The 20,396-nt window shown below is 52.9% G+C and overlaps 2 protein-coding genes across 3 annotated transcripts in view; both read right to left on the reverse strand.

Moving 5' to 3' along the window:
* The window catches only part of ALDH4A1 (aldehyde dehydrogenase 4 family member A1), a 30,017-nt gene extending 17,745 nt beyond the window's left edge, over nt 1-12,272 (reverse strand). Inside the window, 3 exon segments of the mRNA NM_001252213.1 lie at nt 684-776; nt 1,591-1,684; nt 12,210-12,272. Of these exon segments, the coding sequence (NP_001239142.1) occupies nt 684-776; nt 1,591-1,684; nt 12,210-12,271 (249 nt within the window). The 5' untranslated portion in view covers nt 12,272.
* Nucleotides 14,624-20,396, reverse strand: part of IFFO2 (intermediate filament family orphan 2) — a 51,868-nt gene continuing 46,095 nt past the window's right edge. For both annotated transcript variants that reach the window (XM_021095463.1, XM_021095461.1), the window contains 2 exons: nt 20,253-20,383; nt 14,624-19,059 (listed from right to left, as the gene is read on the reverse strand). In XM_021095463.1, the coding sequence (XP_020951122.1) occupies nt 18,954-19,059; nt 20,253-20,383 (237 nt within the window). In that variant the 3' untranslated portion in view covers nt 14,624-18,953. The remainder of the gene's footprint in view (nt 19,060-20,252; nt 20,384-20,396) is intronic.

The raw sequence follows: 20,396 nt of genomic DNA on the forward strand, positions 1-20,396 counted from the left end.
GTTGCAGCAGCTCGGGTTGCTGCTGTGGCATGGTTTCAGTCCCTGGCCTGGGAACTTCCACATGCCACAGACATGGCCAAAAAATATATAATAACAGACTCGGCCAAAAAAATATAATAATGCCATAGAGTAAACCACCTCACCTACATTCAGTGGCATTTATTTTGCAACTGGTTGCAAAGCTGGAAACTCCATATATATCTATAACATCAAAACATACACATGCATGCACATATGCGCGCGCGCACACACACACACACACACACACACACACACACACACTCTTTGCTTTTGTTTGCAGCCAAGATGGGTATTTGCTTTAAGCCTCTCTGGGCTAAATTTGTCACGACCATAACAAGGGGAAGCACTGCAGCCCCCAGGACTCACGTCTGGATGGGGGCTTCCCCAGCAGGTGGCCTGAGAGTGAACCCCTGGGTCCAACCCCAAGCAGAGGCCCCATCCCTCTTTGTCCCTTGCTGTGGCCGCGAGGTGGTCTGTTTACTCTATGAGAGCCCCCAAGACTGCCTTTGGAAGTTTTACACCGGTGCCCAGAATTCAAAATCTGAGAGTGGACTCCAAGCCCCTGTGGAGACGGAGACCTGGCATTACATGTTTAAATGCTGCCCGAGACCCAGGCCCAGACTCAGGAGCGCGGCCAAGCCCAGCCTGCCCACGGCACTTACCGACACCTGGTACCGCACGTCCGAGGTCCACACCTCCTCGTCCCCCACCACACATGGGATGGCTTCCGTCCGGCCCTTCAGCTCCTTCAAGGCCTGGGGAGAGGACAAGAGGTCACACCAGCGCTTCCTTGCCCTCTGCTCCCTGCCTAAACCAGAGGCAGAGTCTACAAATGCAGGTGACAAGGCAGGAAGAGAAATGAGAAGGGGGCTGGGTCTGTGGGCAGAGACGGTGCGCCCCCTGGGGAGACAGCAGGACTCAGCGCTCCCCCCACATGCACCCTCACTTCCTGGCCTGCAGGACAGTAAGGCCTGTGTGGCCAGGTCTTCTCATTAGAGAAAATATTTAAAAACCATCTGATAGGAGTTCCGGTTGTGGTTCAATGGGTTAAAAATCCAACTAGTATCCATGAGGATGCCGGTTCGATCCCTGGCCTCGCTCAGTGGGTTACGCATCTGCTATTGCCATGAGCTAAGGTATAGGTCACAGATGTGGCTCGGAGCCTGCATTGCTGCGGTGTAGGCTGGCAACTGAGCTCCAATTTGACCCCTAGCCTGGGAACCTCCATGTGCCACAGGTGCAGCCTTAAAAAGAAACAAACACAAAAACTGCATCTGAAATTTCGGTGAACTCTCACAATTTTTAAATTCTGGAGATTCACAGAAAAGTGTTTTTAAGCATCAAACATCTGTGGACCTATGACCCCTGACCTGGGGCCCCAAAGAGGCCCAGGGTGCCACCCCGCTGCTCCCAGATCCTCCCCCCTCCAGACGCACAGCTCTCCCCAGATTCCAGGTTCCCTTCGGGGCTGGGAGCAGGGACGGGATGGGGAGAGGCAGCTTAGGCGTTGCTGAAGGCTGTTTCTGCTCCAGGCCCGCCACCGCCGGGTGCCCACCCCGCTGCCGTTACCTTCCGCAGCGCATCTCGCTCGGGGCTGCCCTGCGTGAATGTCAAGACCGGCTCATTGGCCACCTCCAAGGACGAAATGTGCTTCCAACATAGCCTGGGGACCAAGGGCAGGAACAGAGGTGGACAGGTCAGCAGCAGCCACCGCCAGTCCCAGCCCCTGTTTCTGACAGGGGTCCTGGACTGGCCCGGAATCTTGAAATCCAGAGCAACTATAGAACAGGGGGACGAGAACCAGCCTCGGAGTCCAAAACCCAAGTTCAAGTTCAGGTCTTGCCACCGTGTGTCCTTGGTCATGTGACCTGCCTCCTCTGAGCCCATTTCACTTCTAAGTGAGAATAATCACAGAAACTCGCATGGATGGTTGAAGTTTAAATTCAAGGGTGCAAAACCATGGCTTAGTGTTTTGCACGAAGTGAGGGTTTATTTTCCCCATGATGCAGACTTCCTCCCACACAGACCCAGGTTGCCTCCTTCTCTAAGCTGAAAAAACAGCACATTCCAGAGTTCGGTCTCATCAGACTGTGAACAAGCGAGATTTCCTTGGCACAGAGAGCTGAGCTCCAGGTGGGCAGGAATGTCCAAGAGGTGGGCCGTGAACTTGGAGGAGTGCCCTGAGCTCAGTTAAGGGCCAACAGGGAGGGCTGCTGTGGGGTTCGGAGTCTGATTCCTGGGGAAAGAGCTCCAAGGACTCCCTGGAGACCCTATTCAACCTTGACCCATAAGACCTCACTGATTAGTGGCCACCACCCCTAAAGTGTCTGGGCGTCCCAAGGTGTCATTCCACAGCTGGGGCCCTGGCGGTGGGACTTCTCCTCCAGGCCTCAGTGTCCCCATCTCTACCAAGGACATTAATGATGACAAAGGCCACCTAGTGCCCATGGGGCACCACAGACTTGATAATGCAATTGCGGCATCCAAAGGGCCCACCAGTGGGCCCATGATAGAAACAAGGTAATTTAGGTCCTAAAAGGAAACAGACTAGTTCCAGATCAAGATCAAGAAAAGCCTGAATTTCAAAAAAAAAAAAAAAAAAAAAAAAAAGAAGGCATTCCTGTTGTGGCGCAGTGGAAACACATCTGACTAGGAATCATGAGGTTGCAGGTTCGATCCCTGGCCTTGCTCAGTGGGTTAAGGATCTGGCGTTGCCGTGAGCTGTGGCGTAGGTCAAAGATGCAGCTCGGATCTGGCATTGCTGTGGCTGTGGTGCAGGCTGGCAGCTACAGCTCTGATTCGACCCCTAGCCTGGGAACCTCCATATGCTGCAGGTACGGCCCTAAAAAGACAAAAAGACCAAGAAAAGCCTGGATTTGAGTCCAGAAAAATTCAGATCTATCCCCCTCTGGGGTCATCACCCCGCAGGCAGAGCCCAGGAGAAACACTCCTGCGGGTGGATGAGTCGGGTTACCGGTCACTGCGAGAGGGGGGATGCGCCCCTGGGGGACCTGAGGGCCTCGTGGGATGAGGGTGTTCAAAAGAAGCTGTCATAGGATTGGGGTCATGGGCGGGTGGTTGGGGGTTAAGGAAGCTGGGGGTCTGCCCTGTATTGAAGGCTGTCGGCATGCAGGGCGAGTCTACAGGTGAAAAAGTAGCCATTCCTCATTTGGCAAGGGGGCAGGGGAATGGTACTTTGGGGTGGCACGGTGACCTCTGTGCTTGGGCAAAAGTACGAAGCAGGGCTGTTCTGCCTCATTTCATCCTGGCCTCCAGGGGCCTCATCTGCAGCTGGGGTTGCTTGTGTCCAACAGAACCAAATGGCCTGGCTACACGCGTCTGGGCACTTTTGTTCTTCCCACTGAAAAGGGGTCTGGGGCTTGAAGACCTGGCCTGGGAGGCCTGGGGGAAGGACCCAAAACCGGGGGCCGTGGGGCCTTCGCTGTTTCTACAAGGTTACTGAGCACCGGTGCCATCTCTGGAGACACAGTGGTGACCAAGACAGCAAGGCCTCTGGTTGGGCACAGCTGACCTCCAGGGGGACAGAGGGGACAAGAAAATGAGGACAGAAGGGGAAGGGCAGGGCTGCTTCAGGGGTGGTCAGGGAGGGCTTCTCCGAGGAGGTGACCCCTGCCAGAGGCCTGGGGGAGGTCTGAGAATTGCTGGGAAGAGTGGTCCCAGCAGAGAGAGCGCTGAGCAAGCGCAAAGGCCCAGAGCCAGAAGCCTGCGTCAGGAAGATCAGAAAGGGGCCCGTGCAGCGGAGGGGGTGGTGGGTGGCGGGCGGGGGGGGGGGAGGAAGGCAGGACCGGTTGCCCAGGACCCCCACCCCCACCCCCAGAACAAAGTGAGCCTTGGGTGGGGGGGCTTCTCCCTCCACTCCCCACACCTCCGCCCCCAGCGGCACCCACGCCCAAGGAAGCCAAGGAAGCAGGCGCATTCCTTGGCCCCACCCTCCCCACCCTAAGGAACCTGGGCGAGTTCAGCCTCTAACAGAGCCGGGCGGTTTGGAGCAAGACTCAAGACTAGGGGCTGGTTTCCTCAGGGCAGCACGCAACACACATCCCATGGGGTTACTCTGGAGATTGGAAGAGATGACAATGCAAAACTATAGGGATGCTGGAGTTCCCGCTGCCGCATCTTGGAGGCACTGGGATGCAGGTTCGATCCCTGGCCTGGCACAGTGGGTGAAGGATCCAGAGTTGCTTGCAGCTTGCGCCTTAGGTGGCGACTGCAGAAGGGATCTGATCCCTGGCCCAGGAGCTCCATATGCCGCAGGGCAGCCAAAAAGAAAAGAACTCTAGGTGTGCTCAATAAATGAAAACACACATGGCCCCCGTCCCCCCACTGCAGGGGGGAAGAATGGCCCGACCAGAAAATTCCAGTGGTCACTGGACTCAACAGCCCAGCATCTACCTCCCCCTCCCCACTCCCCGCCATCTGGAAAGTTCCAAACACCTCTCTCTGGGCCTTGGTAGCAGCACGCTGCCACAAATCAGTGAACCAGACACCAGCATGTCCTCTTCAAGCCAGGAGAGAGCTGGGCTGGGAGCTAGGAGCTGGGCTGCCCACACCCTCTCTGGACCCCAGGTCCGGCAGGTGTAAAAAGCCCAGGCCCAGGAAGCAGACATATCTCAGATGAACCCTCACACCCGAGACCTCCGCACAAACCCTGAAGGCCTGTTTCTCACCCCTCCTGCTCTTAGGCTTCCCTTAGATATCTGTAAAGATCTTACAGAAGGTTTAATCCAGCAGGCCGGGATTTCAGAGGCAAACTGGTTCCTGGACACCCCAAGGATCAAGGGTTAGCCCAGGGGCTCAACAAACCCTGCTGGAATAAACTCAGCCCCGTGTCCCACGTCCCACTCAGGGCAGAAGCTCAAGAGGGAACAGCCACCAGCCCTCCTGTCCCTGTACCCTCCCAGGCAGTGACAGAAACCAAAGTCCTAGAGGTCTCCCTCTCCCTTCCCCAGGGCAGAGGCCCACTCTGACCTCAGGATCACCCGCCCCCCTGGCTTTCTCTCTGCCTGGAGAGTCTCCAGGCCCTGGCCCCCGCTGTCCTTCGGTCCGAATGTGACTTGGGCAACAGAGACAAGTTCCAAGATCAGCCGAAGTCAACTACAGCCAATAATAACCCAGGGTTGCCTGACAATTATTTTTTGGCTCATGGGCCCTTTGGGATAATATAAGCACCCTCCCACTGATTCAGCAGAAGACAAAGTGAATTGCTCACAGGACTAGGGGCCTCTACGAGGACCTGGGAGGCCCTTCAAGGCAGGACTGTATTCCTCATTCATTCATTCACTCACTCACTCATTCATTCAGCACACACCAACCCCACGTGGCAAGGATGCAGCAACAGCTTGGATGAGGTCGAATGGTTCACCTGTGTGTTCATCCCACCCAGCAGGTGCCTGGCTCCAGGATGCAGAGGTGACTCCAACCCACCCACTTCAGGGAGGAGGCATAAAACAGAGTTTGAAGTTGACTCCGTTTCTCCTAACAACCTGCAGCGCCCCGTCCGCTCACCTGGGGACTTCGGGGCCTGAGCCTGAGACCCCAGCTGCTCCTCCCCACCCTCTGCAGGTACCAGGATCTGAGCTAAAAAGGCTGCAATGCCAAAACATCTGCAACAGGCGATGTCAGGGCTGCATGGAGCTGTGGGCCAGCCGATGTGAGCTCTGAAATTTGCAGAGGGGGACACTGAGGGAAACGGGTGGTGCTGAACTCCCAGGTGGGTGGCCCCTCAGCCTCCATCCTGGCCCCAGGCACCCTCAGCTTTTGCCTAGACGACTCCAACAGCCATTCCAGCACCACTGACCCTGTGCTCCTCTCCAAACCCCATCCAGGAGGTACAGCTTTAATGTGAAAACATGATCATCACACACAGAGACACAGGGTAAGCACTCGGCTCAAAACTACACAGCAGCTTCTCATTTCTTCTAAGATAAAGAATCAGAATCCTTACGGAGGCCTCCAGACTCTGCCCATCACCCCCACCCCCTCCCACGTCATCGGCCACCCTTTTCTGCTGACCCCTCTTCGGGGATACCAACCTGGCACTGCCCTGGTAGGACCCCTATCGGATCATCTCATGGGGGACATCCCTCATGACTCTTGACTGTGCTCCCACCGGGCCCTAAGCCCCCCTCAGCCAGCCTGTGTCCATTCTGCTCACACACTGGCTGGACCACCGTCAGCATCAGAGCCACGCCTTTAGAACAATTAACACACAAGCAGACACCAGGTCCCCAGGACTGGACTCCCACGCCCCCAGTGGCCGGGGTCAGGGGCAGCCAAGGCCAAGGAGAGGAGCAGAAGGGAAACTGTCCTTGCTTCATTCAGCTTCTGGGCTTTTCAGGCTGTTATCTGGGACCTGATAAGACCAATCCTCCTTATCACTGAGATAAGGGGCCAGCAGTGGAGGTGAGCAGGGAGAAAGTACAGAGCCCGGGGCAGGACCAGAAGGGAGGGGCACGAAGCCCAGGAGGAGCTGCTCCAGAGAACATCAAGGAACTTTTCTGAAGTTTACAGCACGCCTGGCAGCAGGGTGCTAAGTGATTATCTCACTGAATCCACCTTACACACGTATTAACCTCTGAACGATTATTAGGTCCATTTTACAGGGGAGGAAACTGAGATTCAGAGGTGAAAGGCCAGTGGTCACAGCTCGTGGAGTAACAGAGCAGAGTCTGAACCCAAGGATCCTCACTCAGGGGATAAATTTTGGCAGAAGCAGGTGGAGCATCTGCGTGACCCACAGTCACTGACAGGGTGGGTCCTTCCTCCTCACCCTCCAGCCAGCACCTCCTCACTTCCCACCTGTGCCAAGAGGCCCCCTAAGGGGGAGCAGGGGCTTGGCCAAGGTCACGAGGCCATCCACCAGCCCTGCCAGCTCAGCCCAGGGCTTTCATTGCCTGATTTCATTCACTGAGATGCTTGAAGTGGAGCGCCTGCAGGGGCACAACAGGACAGGTGGCATCCCTGCAGGGCTGGGGTGCAGGTTTAATCCCTGGCTGGCACAGTGGGTTAAGAATCGTGTTGTCACAGCTGTGGTGTGGGTTGCAACTGCGACTTGGATCAGATCCCCGGCCCAGGAACTCCATATGCCATAGGGAAGCCGAAAAAGAAAGAAAAAAGATGCTTGAAGCAACCTCTATTTAGTTTTTGAGATACCAGACACTCTTCAAAATGGTTTCGTGTACAGGAGTTCCCGTCGTGGCGCAGTGGTTAGCAAATCTGACTAAGAACCATGAGGTTGCGGGTTCGGTCCCTGCCCTTGCTCAGTGGGTTAAGGATCTAGAGTTGCCGTGAGCTGTGGTGTAGGTTGCAGACGTGGCTCGGATCCTGCGTTGCTGTGGCTCTGGCGTAGGCCAGCGGCTACAGCTCCGATTCGACCCCTAGCCTGGGAACCTCCATATGCCGCCTGAGCGGCCCAAAGAAATAGCAAAAGGACAAAAAAAAAAAAAAGGTTTCATGTACAAATTCATTTAATCTCCAAGGCATTTTTGCAAGGTGGCGACTACTGTCATTCTTTTCCACATGGGAACAAGAGACAGCACAGAGAGGTTGAGTAACCTGCCCAGGGCCACACAGTGGCTGAGGTGGAACCAGGCTGCCCTGTGGACCATCCCAACAGCAACTGTTCAGCACCTACTATGTGCCATGCCAGGTGCTGGGCACCAGAAACAGGTACCCCCAGGTGTGTGTCCCGGTGCTGCTGCTGCCTGAATGAGGATTTCTGCAACTTTAGAAGCCAGTATTATGATCATGATATGTTTTTGTTTTTGTTTTTTGTCTTTTTGCCATTTTCTTGAGCTGCTCCTGCCGCATATGGAGGTTCCCAGGCTAGGGGTCGAATTGGAGCTGTAGCTGCCGGCCTACACCAGAGCCACAGCAACTCGGGATCTGAGCCACCTCTGCGACCTACACCACAGCTCACGGCAACGCTAGATCCTTAACCCACCGAGCAAGGCCAGGGATCGAACCCACAACCTCATCGTTCCTAGTCAGATTCGTTAACCACTGAGCCACGACAGGAACTCCTGTTCTACTTATTCTTTCACTCAACAACTCAAAGAGCGCACACTGGCTCCCAGGCCCCCGGCAAGCCACTTGTCACATCATCTCTAATCCTTGGGCTGCTGTTAATAGGACTGTCCCCATTTTACAGACAGGACACTGAAGGGCCAAAGGAGAGCAGACCTGGCAAGGCCTCAAAGTGCTAGGTGATCGTGGATTCCAGGGGAGGACAGTCCAGGTGAGAGCCAAGATCCGTATTTATATTGACACACAAATTTTTTTTGTTTTGCTTTTTAGGGCTGCCCCCATGACAGAAGGAAGTTCCCAGGCTAGGGGTCAAATCAGAGCTGTGGCCACCGGCCTACACCACAGCCACAGCAACCTGGGATCCGAGCTACATCTGCGACCTACAGCACAGCTCACGGCAACACCGGATCCTTAACCCACTGAGCAAAGCCAGGAATCGAACCTGCGTCCTCATGAATACTACTTGGGTTCATTTTCACTGTGCCACATGGAACTCCCTTTATATATAAATTTAATAAATAAAAGGACTAACCCAGGCACATAGTAAGCTTAAAATAAATGTTAATTTTTGTCCCTTACTTGCTCTTGTATTAGATCCTGCTGGGTGCTGGGGTCCAGGGGTAACTCCAGCTCGACCCCCACCCCACCCATGTCAGGGGAACCGCAGGCTAGAATCCCCCTGCAGGAATCCTGCTCACTTGGGACTTCTCTCAGCCCAGCTGGCAACTAATTTTCCCAATTTCAGAACCATGCAATGCTTGTCCTAGCCTGCCTGCCCCTGGATGGGCACTGTTGGTGCTGCGGGGGCGGGGGGCGGGGGGGGGGGCTGGTACCTCCCACTGTTTCCTGGACAAACTCTGCTCTCTCACTCCTCCAAGCAGTGCCCCGGGCAGTGTCTCTCCCCTGGAATGTCCTAGATAATGTCCAATGTAAATAAGTATCTAACAAAGGTAATGAAATCGAGAAAACGGAAGGTCAGGGCCAAAGGAGATGGAAGGCAGTCGGTTGGGAGGTCTGGTGTTTACCAGCTTACAGCCTTGGACGAGTTTTCCTTAACTTCCTCAGTTGTTTAATCTGTGAAGTGGGGATGATAACAGCCACATCACAGGCTGCAGGGGAGCTACGTCAAATAATCCACGTGAAGGGTAAGTGATAGCATTGCCATCCCCGGGGCCATCGGTAAAGGCCAGGTGTTTGTCATGACTATCCTCAAGAGCCGTTTTGATAAATCTCTGTTGACCAGGAAGGAGTCACATGATGTTCATTCATTCACCAAATGTTTGCAGAGGGCTTAGCAGATGCCAGGCACAGTTCTAGGCCCCGGGGGCATATGGTGAGGTAGATAAGTCTGCAGGAAAAGGAAAGCTACAAAAAGGATTTACAGATGAGCTCATTTTTAAGGTTGTTCTTCTAAAGCATATCTAGTCCAGAAACGTTAAAAGGCTAGAAATCAAAGCAACGGCAGTGGCGTACCTGGGGGTGGGGGGAGCCCAGGGGAGTTTTATAATCCCCTTTTTGCCTTATCTCTGTTTACCATGGACACATACTTATTAAATAAAAAGAAGATGCACAATCAAGAGTATGTTTAAAAATCAGTTGTGCTTCCTGGCACTCCAAGCAAAAAGGGAAACACTCCATGATGTCACCCATGCCAGTTCCTTAAGAGATGGTTTTTTCTCAGCACTCAAGTTTTATGTAACATAATCTCTGTAGAGATGATCACTAAAAATGTCCTAAAATTGCTTCTCCATAAATACAGACACAGGTGTGTTGTAAATATCTGTAAATGGACAAGTGACTAAATTCCAAAACGTGGCTCTCAACCAGGAGAGATTTTTGCCACCTTGACCCCAGGTGACATTTGGCCATGTCTGCAGACAATATTCTTTTGTCACGACTAGGGGATGCTATGACCTCTAGTGAGTAGAGCCCAGGATGCTGCTAAATCTCCCACAACACACAGGCAGTCCCTACAACAAAGGACTTTCGGACTCAAATGTTCATACTGCCTACAGTCCGAGGCTGGGAAACTGGGGCATCAGGCCAAGTGCTATATGCAAAGAGGTAACCTGAGCCGGCAGATCTGGTTGCAAAATGCTCTGATTGCAAAATGCTTTTTTCCACTCGGGAGGTTTTGTAATGAAGAGTGAGTCTGGAGGCAGCTTTATATTTGTCTTAACTGGCAGGTAATTTTCCCATCTATAAAATGGTAAGAATACAGTGCTTATCAGCCTAGTGCCAAGCCTATAGTACTTGATTGCTTGGTAACAATTGCTGTTATGAGGTGGTTTTGGTTTTTTGTTTTTGTTTTTTGTCTTTTTAGGGCCACATCCACAGCATATGGAGGTCCCCAGGCTAGGAGTCAAATTGGAGCTGTAGCTGCTGTCCTGCACCACAGCCCCAGCAACTCCAGATCCTTAACCCACTGAGCGAGGCCAGGAATTGAACCTGCATCCTCATGGATGCTGGTCAGATTCATTTCCACTGAGCCATGACAGAAACTCCAGAGTTTTGGGGTGTTTTTTTGTTTTTTCCAGAATATGGATTTCTTTCTACCAGATATTAGAGGATTTTTTGAGTGTTTTGTTTGTTTGTTTGTTTGTTTTGCCTAAGGCTCTCTTCCCCATTAAACTGAAAACTCTTAGAGGGCCCCCATCCACAAGCAAATCCCCTGGGTACCCCTCCCTGCAATGTCTAGCACAGCACTTGCACACGTGGGTAATCAGTAAACACGTGAATCTAGGCAGCTTTCATCTAGGGTCTGAGATGGGTAGTCTCAGAGTCCAGGGAGAGGCCAACAAATGGGATCACGTTGGTGAGCGTGGCCCCTGGTCTTGGTTTGGAAGGGCCCTTCTCTTCCATGTCCCCTTCTCTACCCTGTCTTCCACCTCTCCCCACTCCCAGAGAATACGCTGCCCTGCTGAAACTCATCCATGCCCAGGGCACCACAGCACTATCCCTTGGGACACTGATTAACTCCGAACGGGCATGGCTGAGCCAGCAGGAGAGACAGGGCTGGCCACAGTCCTAGGGGTCGGGCAAACAAAACGCAAACTGGGGGCAGGAGCTGCCCAGCTCTGAAACAGAGACCAGCAGAAACTCGGGTCCAAAAGGGTGCATGCAGCCTCACCAGTCTATGGGCCTCTCTGGGGCAGGATCTGTGCTCTACCCATACCCTCCTCAAGACCAAGGGCAGAAAGGGGCTCTGAGAACAGGTATCACTGAGTGGGCAAGGGTCCAGGAACCCAACTCCACAGCGTGGGGATTTGCAAACCTGGATTTGTAGGGCAGCTCCACTCTGAAACTACACCCGGGTTTCTTCATCTGTAATTTGGAATAACAGCTACCCAGGAGAAGGTTAAACATGAGTGATAATAATGATCGTGGTTAATAGTAACTGGGCACTGCCTAGGTGCCAGGTACTGTTCACTGCACTTTACATGTACTAACGCATTTATTCACCATCACAGTAAGGCACATGCCCCAAGGACCTAGCACAGGTTTGGCATTCTATACACACCCCGTAAGTATTATTGTTCCACCTATCAGGAAAAAAATCCAAAAGGTCTCCTTTTCTTTCTCCCCAACACTTGACTTGAAAAAAAGGAGAAAAAGAAAAGCGAGAAATAGAAATGCTCGTAGACGGAGAAAGGACCCAAAGAAGCCCGAGGATGGGTCCTGAATGTAAGACAGAGGGTGCGGAGCTAAGAAGCGGGGTGTGCTAAAAATAGAGGTGCCCTCAGAGGAAGCCACAAAACTCCGGCCGTGTGCAAATTTCGAAGACCCAATACCAGGAGAAAGAAGAGTGACTGGAGGCTAAACTCTAAGCGAGGGAGCCACAAGAGCACCGAGCTACACCAACACGCTGCAAGACTCAGGAAGGGGATGCCCCTCGATGAAGGAAGGCGACCGCCTTTGGGAGACGGGGAGATCGCAGTGGGAGGAAGGCCTAGGCAGCGGTCGGACGGCACCTGAGGAAGTGTCACCCGCCGGAGGAGAGCCCCTGGGAAAACCGGCAAGGGTCTGGCAAGGAGGGAGTCCCGCACCGGGAGGCGCCCAGCGACCCCACCCCCCACCCCCACCCCGGGACCCTCGGCCATTAGGTGCCGCTAGGGTTTTCCCCAGGCCCGGTGCTCACTCACCCGGCCGCCCTCCAGGGGCGAGCCAACAGGGCACGGCGGAGCGCGGGCAGCGACAGCAGCATCTCGAGCTCAAGGCGCGGCTGCTCGCTGGACCGTTCGCCCCCGGAGCTGAGAGAAGGCGCGGCCCCGCCCGGAGCGCACCACCTCGAACATAGGGGAGAACCTATCACTCCGGCCGTCCTCAAAGTAGAGCTCTACAGAAATATCTCTATATTTACCTTCTACTAACAAAATAATTCTCTTTTCATGGCATTATAAAGAGTATTATATGACAAAGAACAAAATAACTCAAAAGAGAATCCTTGAAATGTTCATATTTCCCCCTCCCCTCTTTATGGTTTGACCCAGCCGGCCTCCAAAAGGGCCGAGGGCCAGAGGGAGTGAGCTCCACCGACCAATCAGAGTGACACATGGGAGCTCCTGGACCAATCAGAGGTGTGGTCATGTTGCAGCCTTCTTAGGCCGGGATAGAGGGGCTGAAACAGCCAATGAAAAAGCGGGAGTGGAGCACGTGTGAGGCGGAGCGGAAGGACCGCGGGTCTGTGGGTCAGGTGCTGCTTGAGTCCCGGCCCCACCACTCTAGCTGCCCTTGATTTGTGGACGATAGACTCTTGACCCTGCAAGGCCACTCTGCAGCCAGCCCCCTGCCTCTACTCAGAGGCTGCAGCCCCTGGAATGAGCCTGCTGTCCCTAGTTCTGGCTTCCTGGCTGGCACCCAGCCGCCCTCTCTCTCCATCTCCGGGCCTGTAGCGGGGCCACCCAAAAAGCTTCCTGTGGCCTAAAGCTTAGATAAATCGGCCTGCTTCGTTGCAGATTACGATCAAAAGAAGATAAAACCCGAGCCATCCTATGCTCAGGCTGTCCTTCAAAGCCTTTATTTTTGCAACCTAGAGCACAATTTCAATTTTTCTCTTGGAGAAGTTGTTTGCCTGATGAACGTTATTTATTTATTCACTTAGGTCTTTTTTATGGCTACACTCGCGGCATGTGGAAGTTCCCTGGCTAGGGGTCTAATCAGAGCTGCAGCTGCCGGCCTACTACCCCACAGCCACAGCAACGTGGGATCGGAGCTGCACCTACGACCTGCACCACTGCTCACAGCAACGCTGGATCCTTAACCCACTGAGCGAGGCCAGGGATCCAATCTGCATCCTCATGGATACTGGTCGGGCTCCTTACCGCTGAGCCACAACGGGAACTTCCGTGATGAACGTTATTTAATACTGGGATTCTGAAGTCTTCCTGAGGACAGAATCTTAAGGGCGCATTCTATTCCTAAAGTGCTGTTATGGTTTTTCTAATGCATTCTTCTAATGTATCTGTTTAAATGTTTTCCAGCAGAGTGTACCCAGAACCCGCTGAGGAGTCATTAGAGTTCCAAAGCTCATGGTAGTTTATCCCTGTCATTGGCAAAAGACATAACCTTACTGAGCCTGTTTCCATGTCTATAAAATGGGGGTAATAATATCCACCTTAGGATGCCCTCATTATTTCATGCTACTCCTCTTTCTTCAGAAAGTCACACTCTTTCAGGCACTTTGGGGAACTTAGAGTGGGGAAGGGGAAAAAGAAAGAACAATCGTCCCTCAGTGTCCGTGGGAGACTGGTTCCAGGAAATCCAGCTTTGCTGGAGTCACTTACAGAAAAGGGCACAGTACAGTCAGCCCTCCCTATCTGAGGATGCGAAACTTGCAGATTCATAGAACCAACTATACAACAAGTGCAAGTCTTAGCAATGGTAAAAGTAAATCGGGATTGGTGGTGGCCGTTTTTCTTCACCCTTAAAGAAAACCCTAGTCATGGAGCCCAGATCACACAGGCCAATGTCTCCCTGAATTCAGGCATTAGCAAGAAGAAACTAGAACATTGGATGGTGTCAAATCCAGGGCCTGGGAGGTGGCCTTTCAAGGACACTGTGAGGAGGTTTAAGAAATGGGGTCAATGTGATTAATAGGACCTCAATTCCAAACCAGCCTGTGCCAGTTATTCAGTCTGTGATCTCTGTGGCTCACTCGTCCTCCTCGGTAAGATGCGCAAGATAATTCCTGCTTTAACTACTTCCAAAGATTTCGTTGTGAGGTGCAACTATAACAGGTGATATGACATTTCTGCATTTGATCACTAATTGGCTAATTACTGTTTTACAGTTTTTATGTGGCCCTCTGTCTTGTCCCTCCCTCATTGCCACTTTAACCCTTATTTATTTATTTTGCTTTTTAGGGCCGCACCTGCGGCACATGCAAGGTCCCAGGCTAGAGGTCCAGTCAGAGCTACAGCTGCTGGCCTATGCCATAGCCATAGCAATGCAGAATCCGAACCCGCATCTTCATGGATCCTAGTTGGGTTCATTAACCACTGAGCCACAAAGGGAATTCCCATCCTTAATAAAAATTTAAAAAAAAAAGCACGATCAATTCCAAGACATTTCACTTTATTTAAAAGAAGCCAATATACAGGATATAAAGGGCATGATATTTACAACAGTACAGTAAACAGGTTGGTTTCCGGTAGGATCAGTAGTCTTTCAATGAGTATAAACACCCCCCTTCCCCTCGACGCTAGACCCAGCTGGCAGACAAACAGCCACAGTGGGGTGGGATGGGACATGGGGATAGAAAGTCTCCCCAGATGGGACTAAAAATCAGGTAGATGCTAAAATGTTCACGAAGGGGTCTGGGTGAGCGTGCCTTTGCTTCATTTCTTTGACAGCCTGGTGGGGGGAACAGTGAGGGGTTTGCCCAAAACTAACACACAGCTCACCCTGAGCCCGAAATCTTCCACGTGTGGAAAATTCCCTTCCAGAGAGACTCTGCCTTTACCCCTCCCTGGCCGCCTCCAGACTAACCACTCTAGTTGAAGGCCCTTCTAGAACCACAGCTCAGTGTCCCAAGGTGGGACAGGGTATAAGGAAGCCCCCAACACCTTAGTTCCTCATCCAGGGCTCTGGAGGAGCATTATCAAGGATGATATCCCAGGCGTTGGCCTGGGGGAAGCACAGCCAGGGCTGGGCCATGGGCATCTCATGGCATTTCCACTCCTGCTCCAGCTGCCTGACCACCCGGGACCCACAGGAGCCCAGGCCCCAAGGAAGCCGTGCGCTCCCTGAACCAACAGCCACCGCCACCCACACTCTGCTGCTTCTCAACCCTCTCCCAAACGCAGCTGACTGGGAAATGGGTCTGGGCAGGCCAGGGCTGAAGCAGAGCGTGTCCCCTACCCAGCACCCCTTTCCCCTCCCACCACCCGTCTCCATTCTGAATGCCCCATTGCCCACCCACTCCCACAAGTGCCCATCCCCTAGGCCTCCAAGGACCAAGGAGCTGGGGGATCAAGGGACAGGGAAACGGGGTGAGGGGGGCACTCCGCTCTGCTGAAGCCGCTCCTGGGTGTGGGTGAGGAGGCAGTGAGGATGGGGAAACAGGGTGAGGGGAACTGATGATATTAAATCCAGCAGCAACATGCACCTTGTCCACAGAAAAACGCTGGGCTACCACAACTGCCTACCCTAGATTTAAAAAAAACCTTTCCTTTCATAAAAATAGATGAGAGTCTCTTGCTTTATAAATAGATTACATTTAGCTTAAGTTACACTTTATATTACCCCCTGCCCCACACCCCCTCCCCCATCCCAAGCCAAAGTGGTTTCATCTGAGCTACACCAACAGAGCCAAGTCCAAGACAGCTGGGCCTGTCGGAGACCTCTGGACGTGTCACCACAAGAAAACACAATGTGTTTACTTGCAAATCATGTTTTTCCCTGTTAAGAGTCTCAGAGTAGTGTGTGTGTGTGTGTGTGTGTGTGGTGTGTGTGTGTGTGTGTATGTTCCACAGCCAGGGAGCCAAAAAGAAGCTACACTCCCTGCCCCTCCCCAATCCTCTCTTTTTTATAAAACCCCCCAAAATAGGAGAGTGAGAGAGGGCAGCACAGGAGAGCCCATCTGAGAACAATTCTAAAATACCAATGTCAATATGACACTGGGCTGAGAAATAGAAAACCGAAATAAAGTATTTACAGCTTTACAAAGGACGGACCAGTTTGTCCCAACTGGACCTGGTGCTGCCCCAGCGAGCGTTGGGGTCTTTCTTGGCAAGCTGTGGGCTCATGGCGAGGGAACAAGCAGGGCCCACTGGCAACTAACTCAAAAAAGAACTTGGATGGAGAGGGAGGCAGACATGTTAAGACCCAGGACCGTACCCAGGAGGCAGGTCACCAACACTCTTGCTGTCCACCCCTCTGCCTGCCCCACGTCCTTGCTCCCCCAGGAGAACAGCTATTGAAAACCATCAGGATGGATCTTTCTGGCCAGCATCTGTCTCTGGCTCCCGCCATTTCCATACACCCTAGGCAAATTCGGAGTACCCTAAGCCCCCAAAGACAAACATCCTATGTATCCAAGGGGAAAAGCAAAAATAATACTACTGGACACCAGTCACCATGGTAACCTTCCTTACCCCCAAATACTTATATTGTTGCCTTATTGTCTTAACTCTAAAGACAGGTCACCCTCCCACCACCTTGAGAAACAACCCAGGGCCGGCTTCCACTCTGCCTGCCTGCCCCTGGCATTGGATACCTCCCTCATCCTGGTCAGAGGAGGGCCAGGGGGCGGTTAGTTTCCCGCCCTCCTGGAAACGGAAAATCTTTTCAGCAGCTGAGGTCCAAGCCCAACTGGCTCTGGTAACCTTTGGTTAAAATACAAATTAAAAAAAAAAAAAAACAAACCAACAATAACAATCATGACAATAATAACCAGGTATGTTTGAACCCTGTAAGGGTTAATGAGGAGGAGGGGAAGGGGCAGAATCTCCTCCAAAAAAACCATCGTCCCTTCACGTACCTAACAAGGGACTGTTTGGTTAATAAGAGATGCTAGGAACGGAAGGCTTTCAGCCAGACTTTCACAGAGAACCAGTAGAAGGTTTCCCCCAACAACAACAACAACAACAACAACAAAAAAAAAAAAAAAAAAAAGGAAAAATTCACAATAAAGGCCACCAAGTTCTGATAAATAAAAATGACACACAATCACTAACACTCTCCTCTCTCTCCATATTTATATATATATATATGCATATATTACGAACATAATGTACATTAGTTTTAAGACTGAAAAACAGGTGGGGAAAACAGAAGAGAGAGGACGCCCTTACAGGTCACTGGTACCCTGGGGAGGAAAGACGGGGCCTCATCTACTCAAGGCCGGAGCCCCTCCTCTGCCTGCAGACACAAGCTGCGAAGAGCCAGGGGTTCTGTTCCTTGGGCACATTTTGCTCCTTTCACCTCCAGGGGGAGCGCCTGAGCCAAGAAAACCAAAAATCACACCCACAGGAGTGGGTTCAAAACAGAAATTAAAAACAAAAAGCAAAGTCTGTTCTGCTGGCTCCAAGTTGAGATTTGGGGGCAGCCTCCACACAGTGCCTTTGACTCAGGCCCACTCAAGTCTGGGGAGACACTGGCTCAGATTAACTCCCCAACCGGCTGGTCAATCAAAGAATTATGGAAAGAGGTGAGCATATGTCCATGAGCAGAGCTCCGACTCCCCCACCTCCTCTCTGCCAGCAGTCCTGCTGCCTCTCTCCCTTTCCTCTTCCAGTGCCTTCCAAGGGCCAAACAGTGGGCGACTGGGGCCCAGTGGGGGAGAACCAAGATGGCAGGCGGTACTGACCCAGCTCCGTGATGGAGGTGGGTGGACGCCAGGCCTGGCCCCCTTCAGACTTTCTCACAGAGAAATGACAGATCTATAACCTCTTATTGTTGGCTGAGAAAAAAAAAAAAAATCATCATCAGGACAATAAAAGACACCTCCCCCCACAACCCACAGAAGTTCCAGGAAAGCAAGCGGCCGGGTGGCTGGGGGCCTCGCAGGACCCAGGCCTCACTACCAACCTCAACCCAAAGCCCTCCCAAGTCAGTGCTCACCCTCAGAGTTTTCGAGAGACATCACTCTAGCTTCGGCCTCCCTCCCAGCTCCAGGGGAAGCAGGGACCTGGGAGAGGGCCTACCTTCCACAACAGTATAAGGCAAGCTGCTTTTTTTGTTTTGTTTTTTGCATAGTAGTTTAAACACAGTGAGGTTCCACCTTCCCCCACAGTGCCTTGTCCCTCTGCTTTTGCCACTCGATCCAAAAACACAAAATAAAAATTTGTCTCCCCCCCCTCCTTCTTTTCTCTCTTTTGGTAAAGTAACGAACCCTTGGGAAGTCCCCACCCAGGCCTGGAAAGGTCAAAAAGGCAAAAAGCTCCTTCCTGGGGGGAGGTTGACCATCCCAAGCCCAATTGCAGCAGAGGAGGGAGGGCAGAGTTTATGGCCAATCGGAGGAGCAGGTGGGAGGGTAGAAAATGGCATTGAACACGCCAGGGGCCCCCGCCCTCACCTTAGAGTTTTGTATAAAAACACCTGCTAGGAATAATTCTTTGGAGCTCAAAGTGGCTCAGCTTAAGGGAAAAGGCACAGTTAACACCGCATCGTCCGGACAGAAGTCTGCATTTGTAACGTGGAGAACAATAGAAATTGACAGCACCATTCCTTGGGTGGGTGGATGGAGAGGGGCACTGGTGGGCGGAAGGGAGGGAGGGAGGAAGGAAGCAGCGGTCCCTCGGGGCCTCCAGAGAAGGGAGGGCAAAGGAAGTCTGCGTGGTGAGGACTGGACCCCACTCCGAGGAGCCTTCCCGGCCCCGTGGGGAGAGGGTGGCAGAGGGCCCATCACCAAGACCACCAGGCACGGGCTGGGGGGGCCTCAGTCATCAGCTGACCATGGGCTCCACATCCGCCTCCCGCTCAAACTCGTCCTGGATCTCGTCTGTACTTCCTGAGTCACTGCTGGCCACGGAGCTGGGGGACGGTGAATTCCTGGAAGGCACAAGAGAATGGGGGACATCAGTGGGCAGCCTGGGGACCATGGAAGGGACTCAGAGAGCAGGAAAGATGGAGCAACCACTCCTGGAAAACCTAACCTCAGAGGAGGATCCTGCCCTGAGACCCACCCTTGCTCTGCTTTCCCTAGAATCTTGGAAGCTCAGGAGTTGAACGTGGCGCTTGAGACCTCTTTGGATGCCCTGCGCCAGCCTCTCTAATTGCCCTTGGTGCTGAGAGCTCCTTGGGAGCAGGAACCGTGGGTCAAGTTCAGTTCTTACCCGACCATCATCTAACACAGGCCTGGGCAAGTAACTCGGAGCTCAAAGGGAGGCCATACAGCATAGGGTTTAATAGCACAGGGTGCAAATTCTGGCTGTCACTGGTGAGCCAGGGGGTTGGGGACAAACTATTTTCCCTGCCTACATGTACGCACCTCCATCTGAACAACGGAGATAACAGCAGTGGGTTCTGGGAATCAAGCCGCCAATGGTGTGACATGCTAAGCGCCCCCCCCCACACACACACAACTTCCCTTTGCCTCTCCCACTCTTAGAGCCCAAACCACAGCCTGCAAGGACAGTCATAAAGAGAAGCATCTGTGCTTCATGCCAAGCATTTTACATGTATCATCTCGTTTTATTATTCGCAGGTCTGTCTCCCCCAAGAGGCTGTGTGTTCCTTGAGGGCAGGGGCTCTGTCTTTATTTTGATGTCCCCCGGCACATAAAAGAGGCCAGGTACATATCTGTCTCCTGGGGACACACCCACGTGGCCTTGGAAAAGAATGGAAAATTGCTTCCTATGGACACACTTGAGCCCAGCTCACTGCCTCCACCCACCGACTCAGCAGGAAGTGGGGCATGGGCTCCAGGAGGGCAGGGGCTGTGACGGTTCTGGTCATCACTGTGTCCTCGTGGCCTTGCACAGAGCAAGCCTTGCACAGTAGCTGTTGCATCAATAGGGGCCGGATCGTGGTGGGAGTCGCATGAACTTAGATGTGGAAGGCATCCACACACAGTAAGTGGCCAGTAGTCACTAGACCCGTGGACAGGTGGACGGACAGATGGACAGAGGGGCTGGGCAAATGAAATGGCCAGGCTATAAGCTGCAGCCCCACAAACACCCTCACCGCCTGCCCCCCCCCCAGGTCACCACCATAGCATCGCCAGGGAGGACAGGGCCGGGTACCTGTCTGCGGAGCCTTTGATGAGCCGGCGGCAGGTCTCCATCTGCACGTCCAGGCCCCGCTTCATGCTGCACATCTCCATGTACTCATGCAAGTGTCGGTTCATGTCGCTCTTGGCCGTGGCCAGCTCCAGCTGAGAGGAACCA

This window comes from Sus scrofa, chromosome 6 (assembly GCF_000003025.6).
Source record: "Sus scrofa isolate TJ Tabasco breed Duroc chromosome 6, Sscrofa11.1, whole genome shotgun sequence".
NCBI classification, from domain to species: Eukaryota; Metazoa; Chordata; class Mammalia; order Artiodactyla; family Suidae; genus Sus; species Sus scrofa.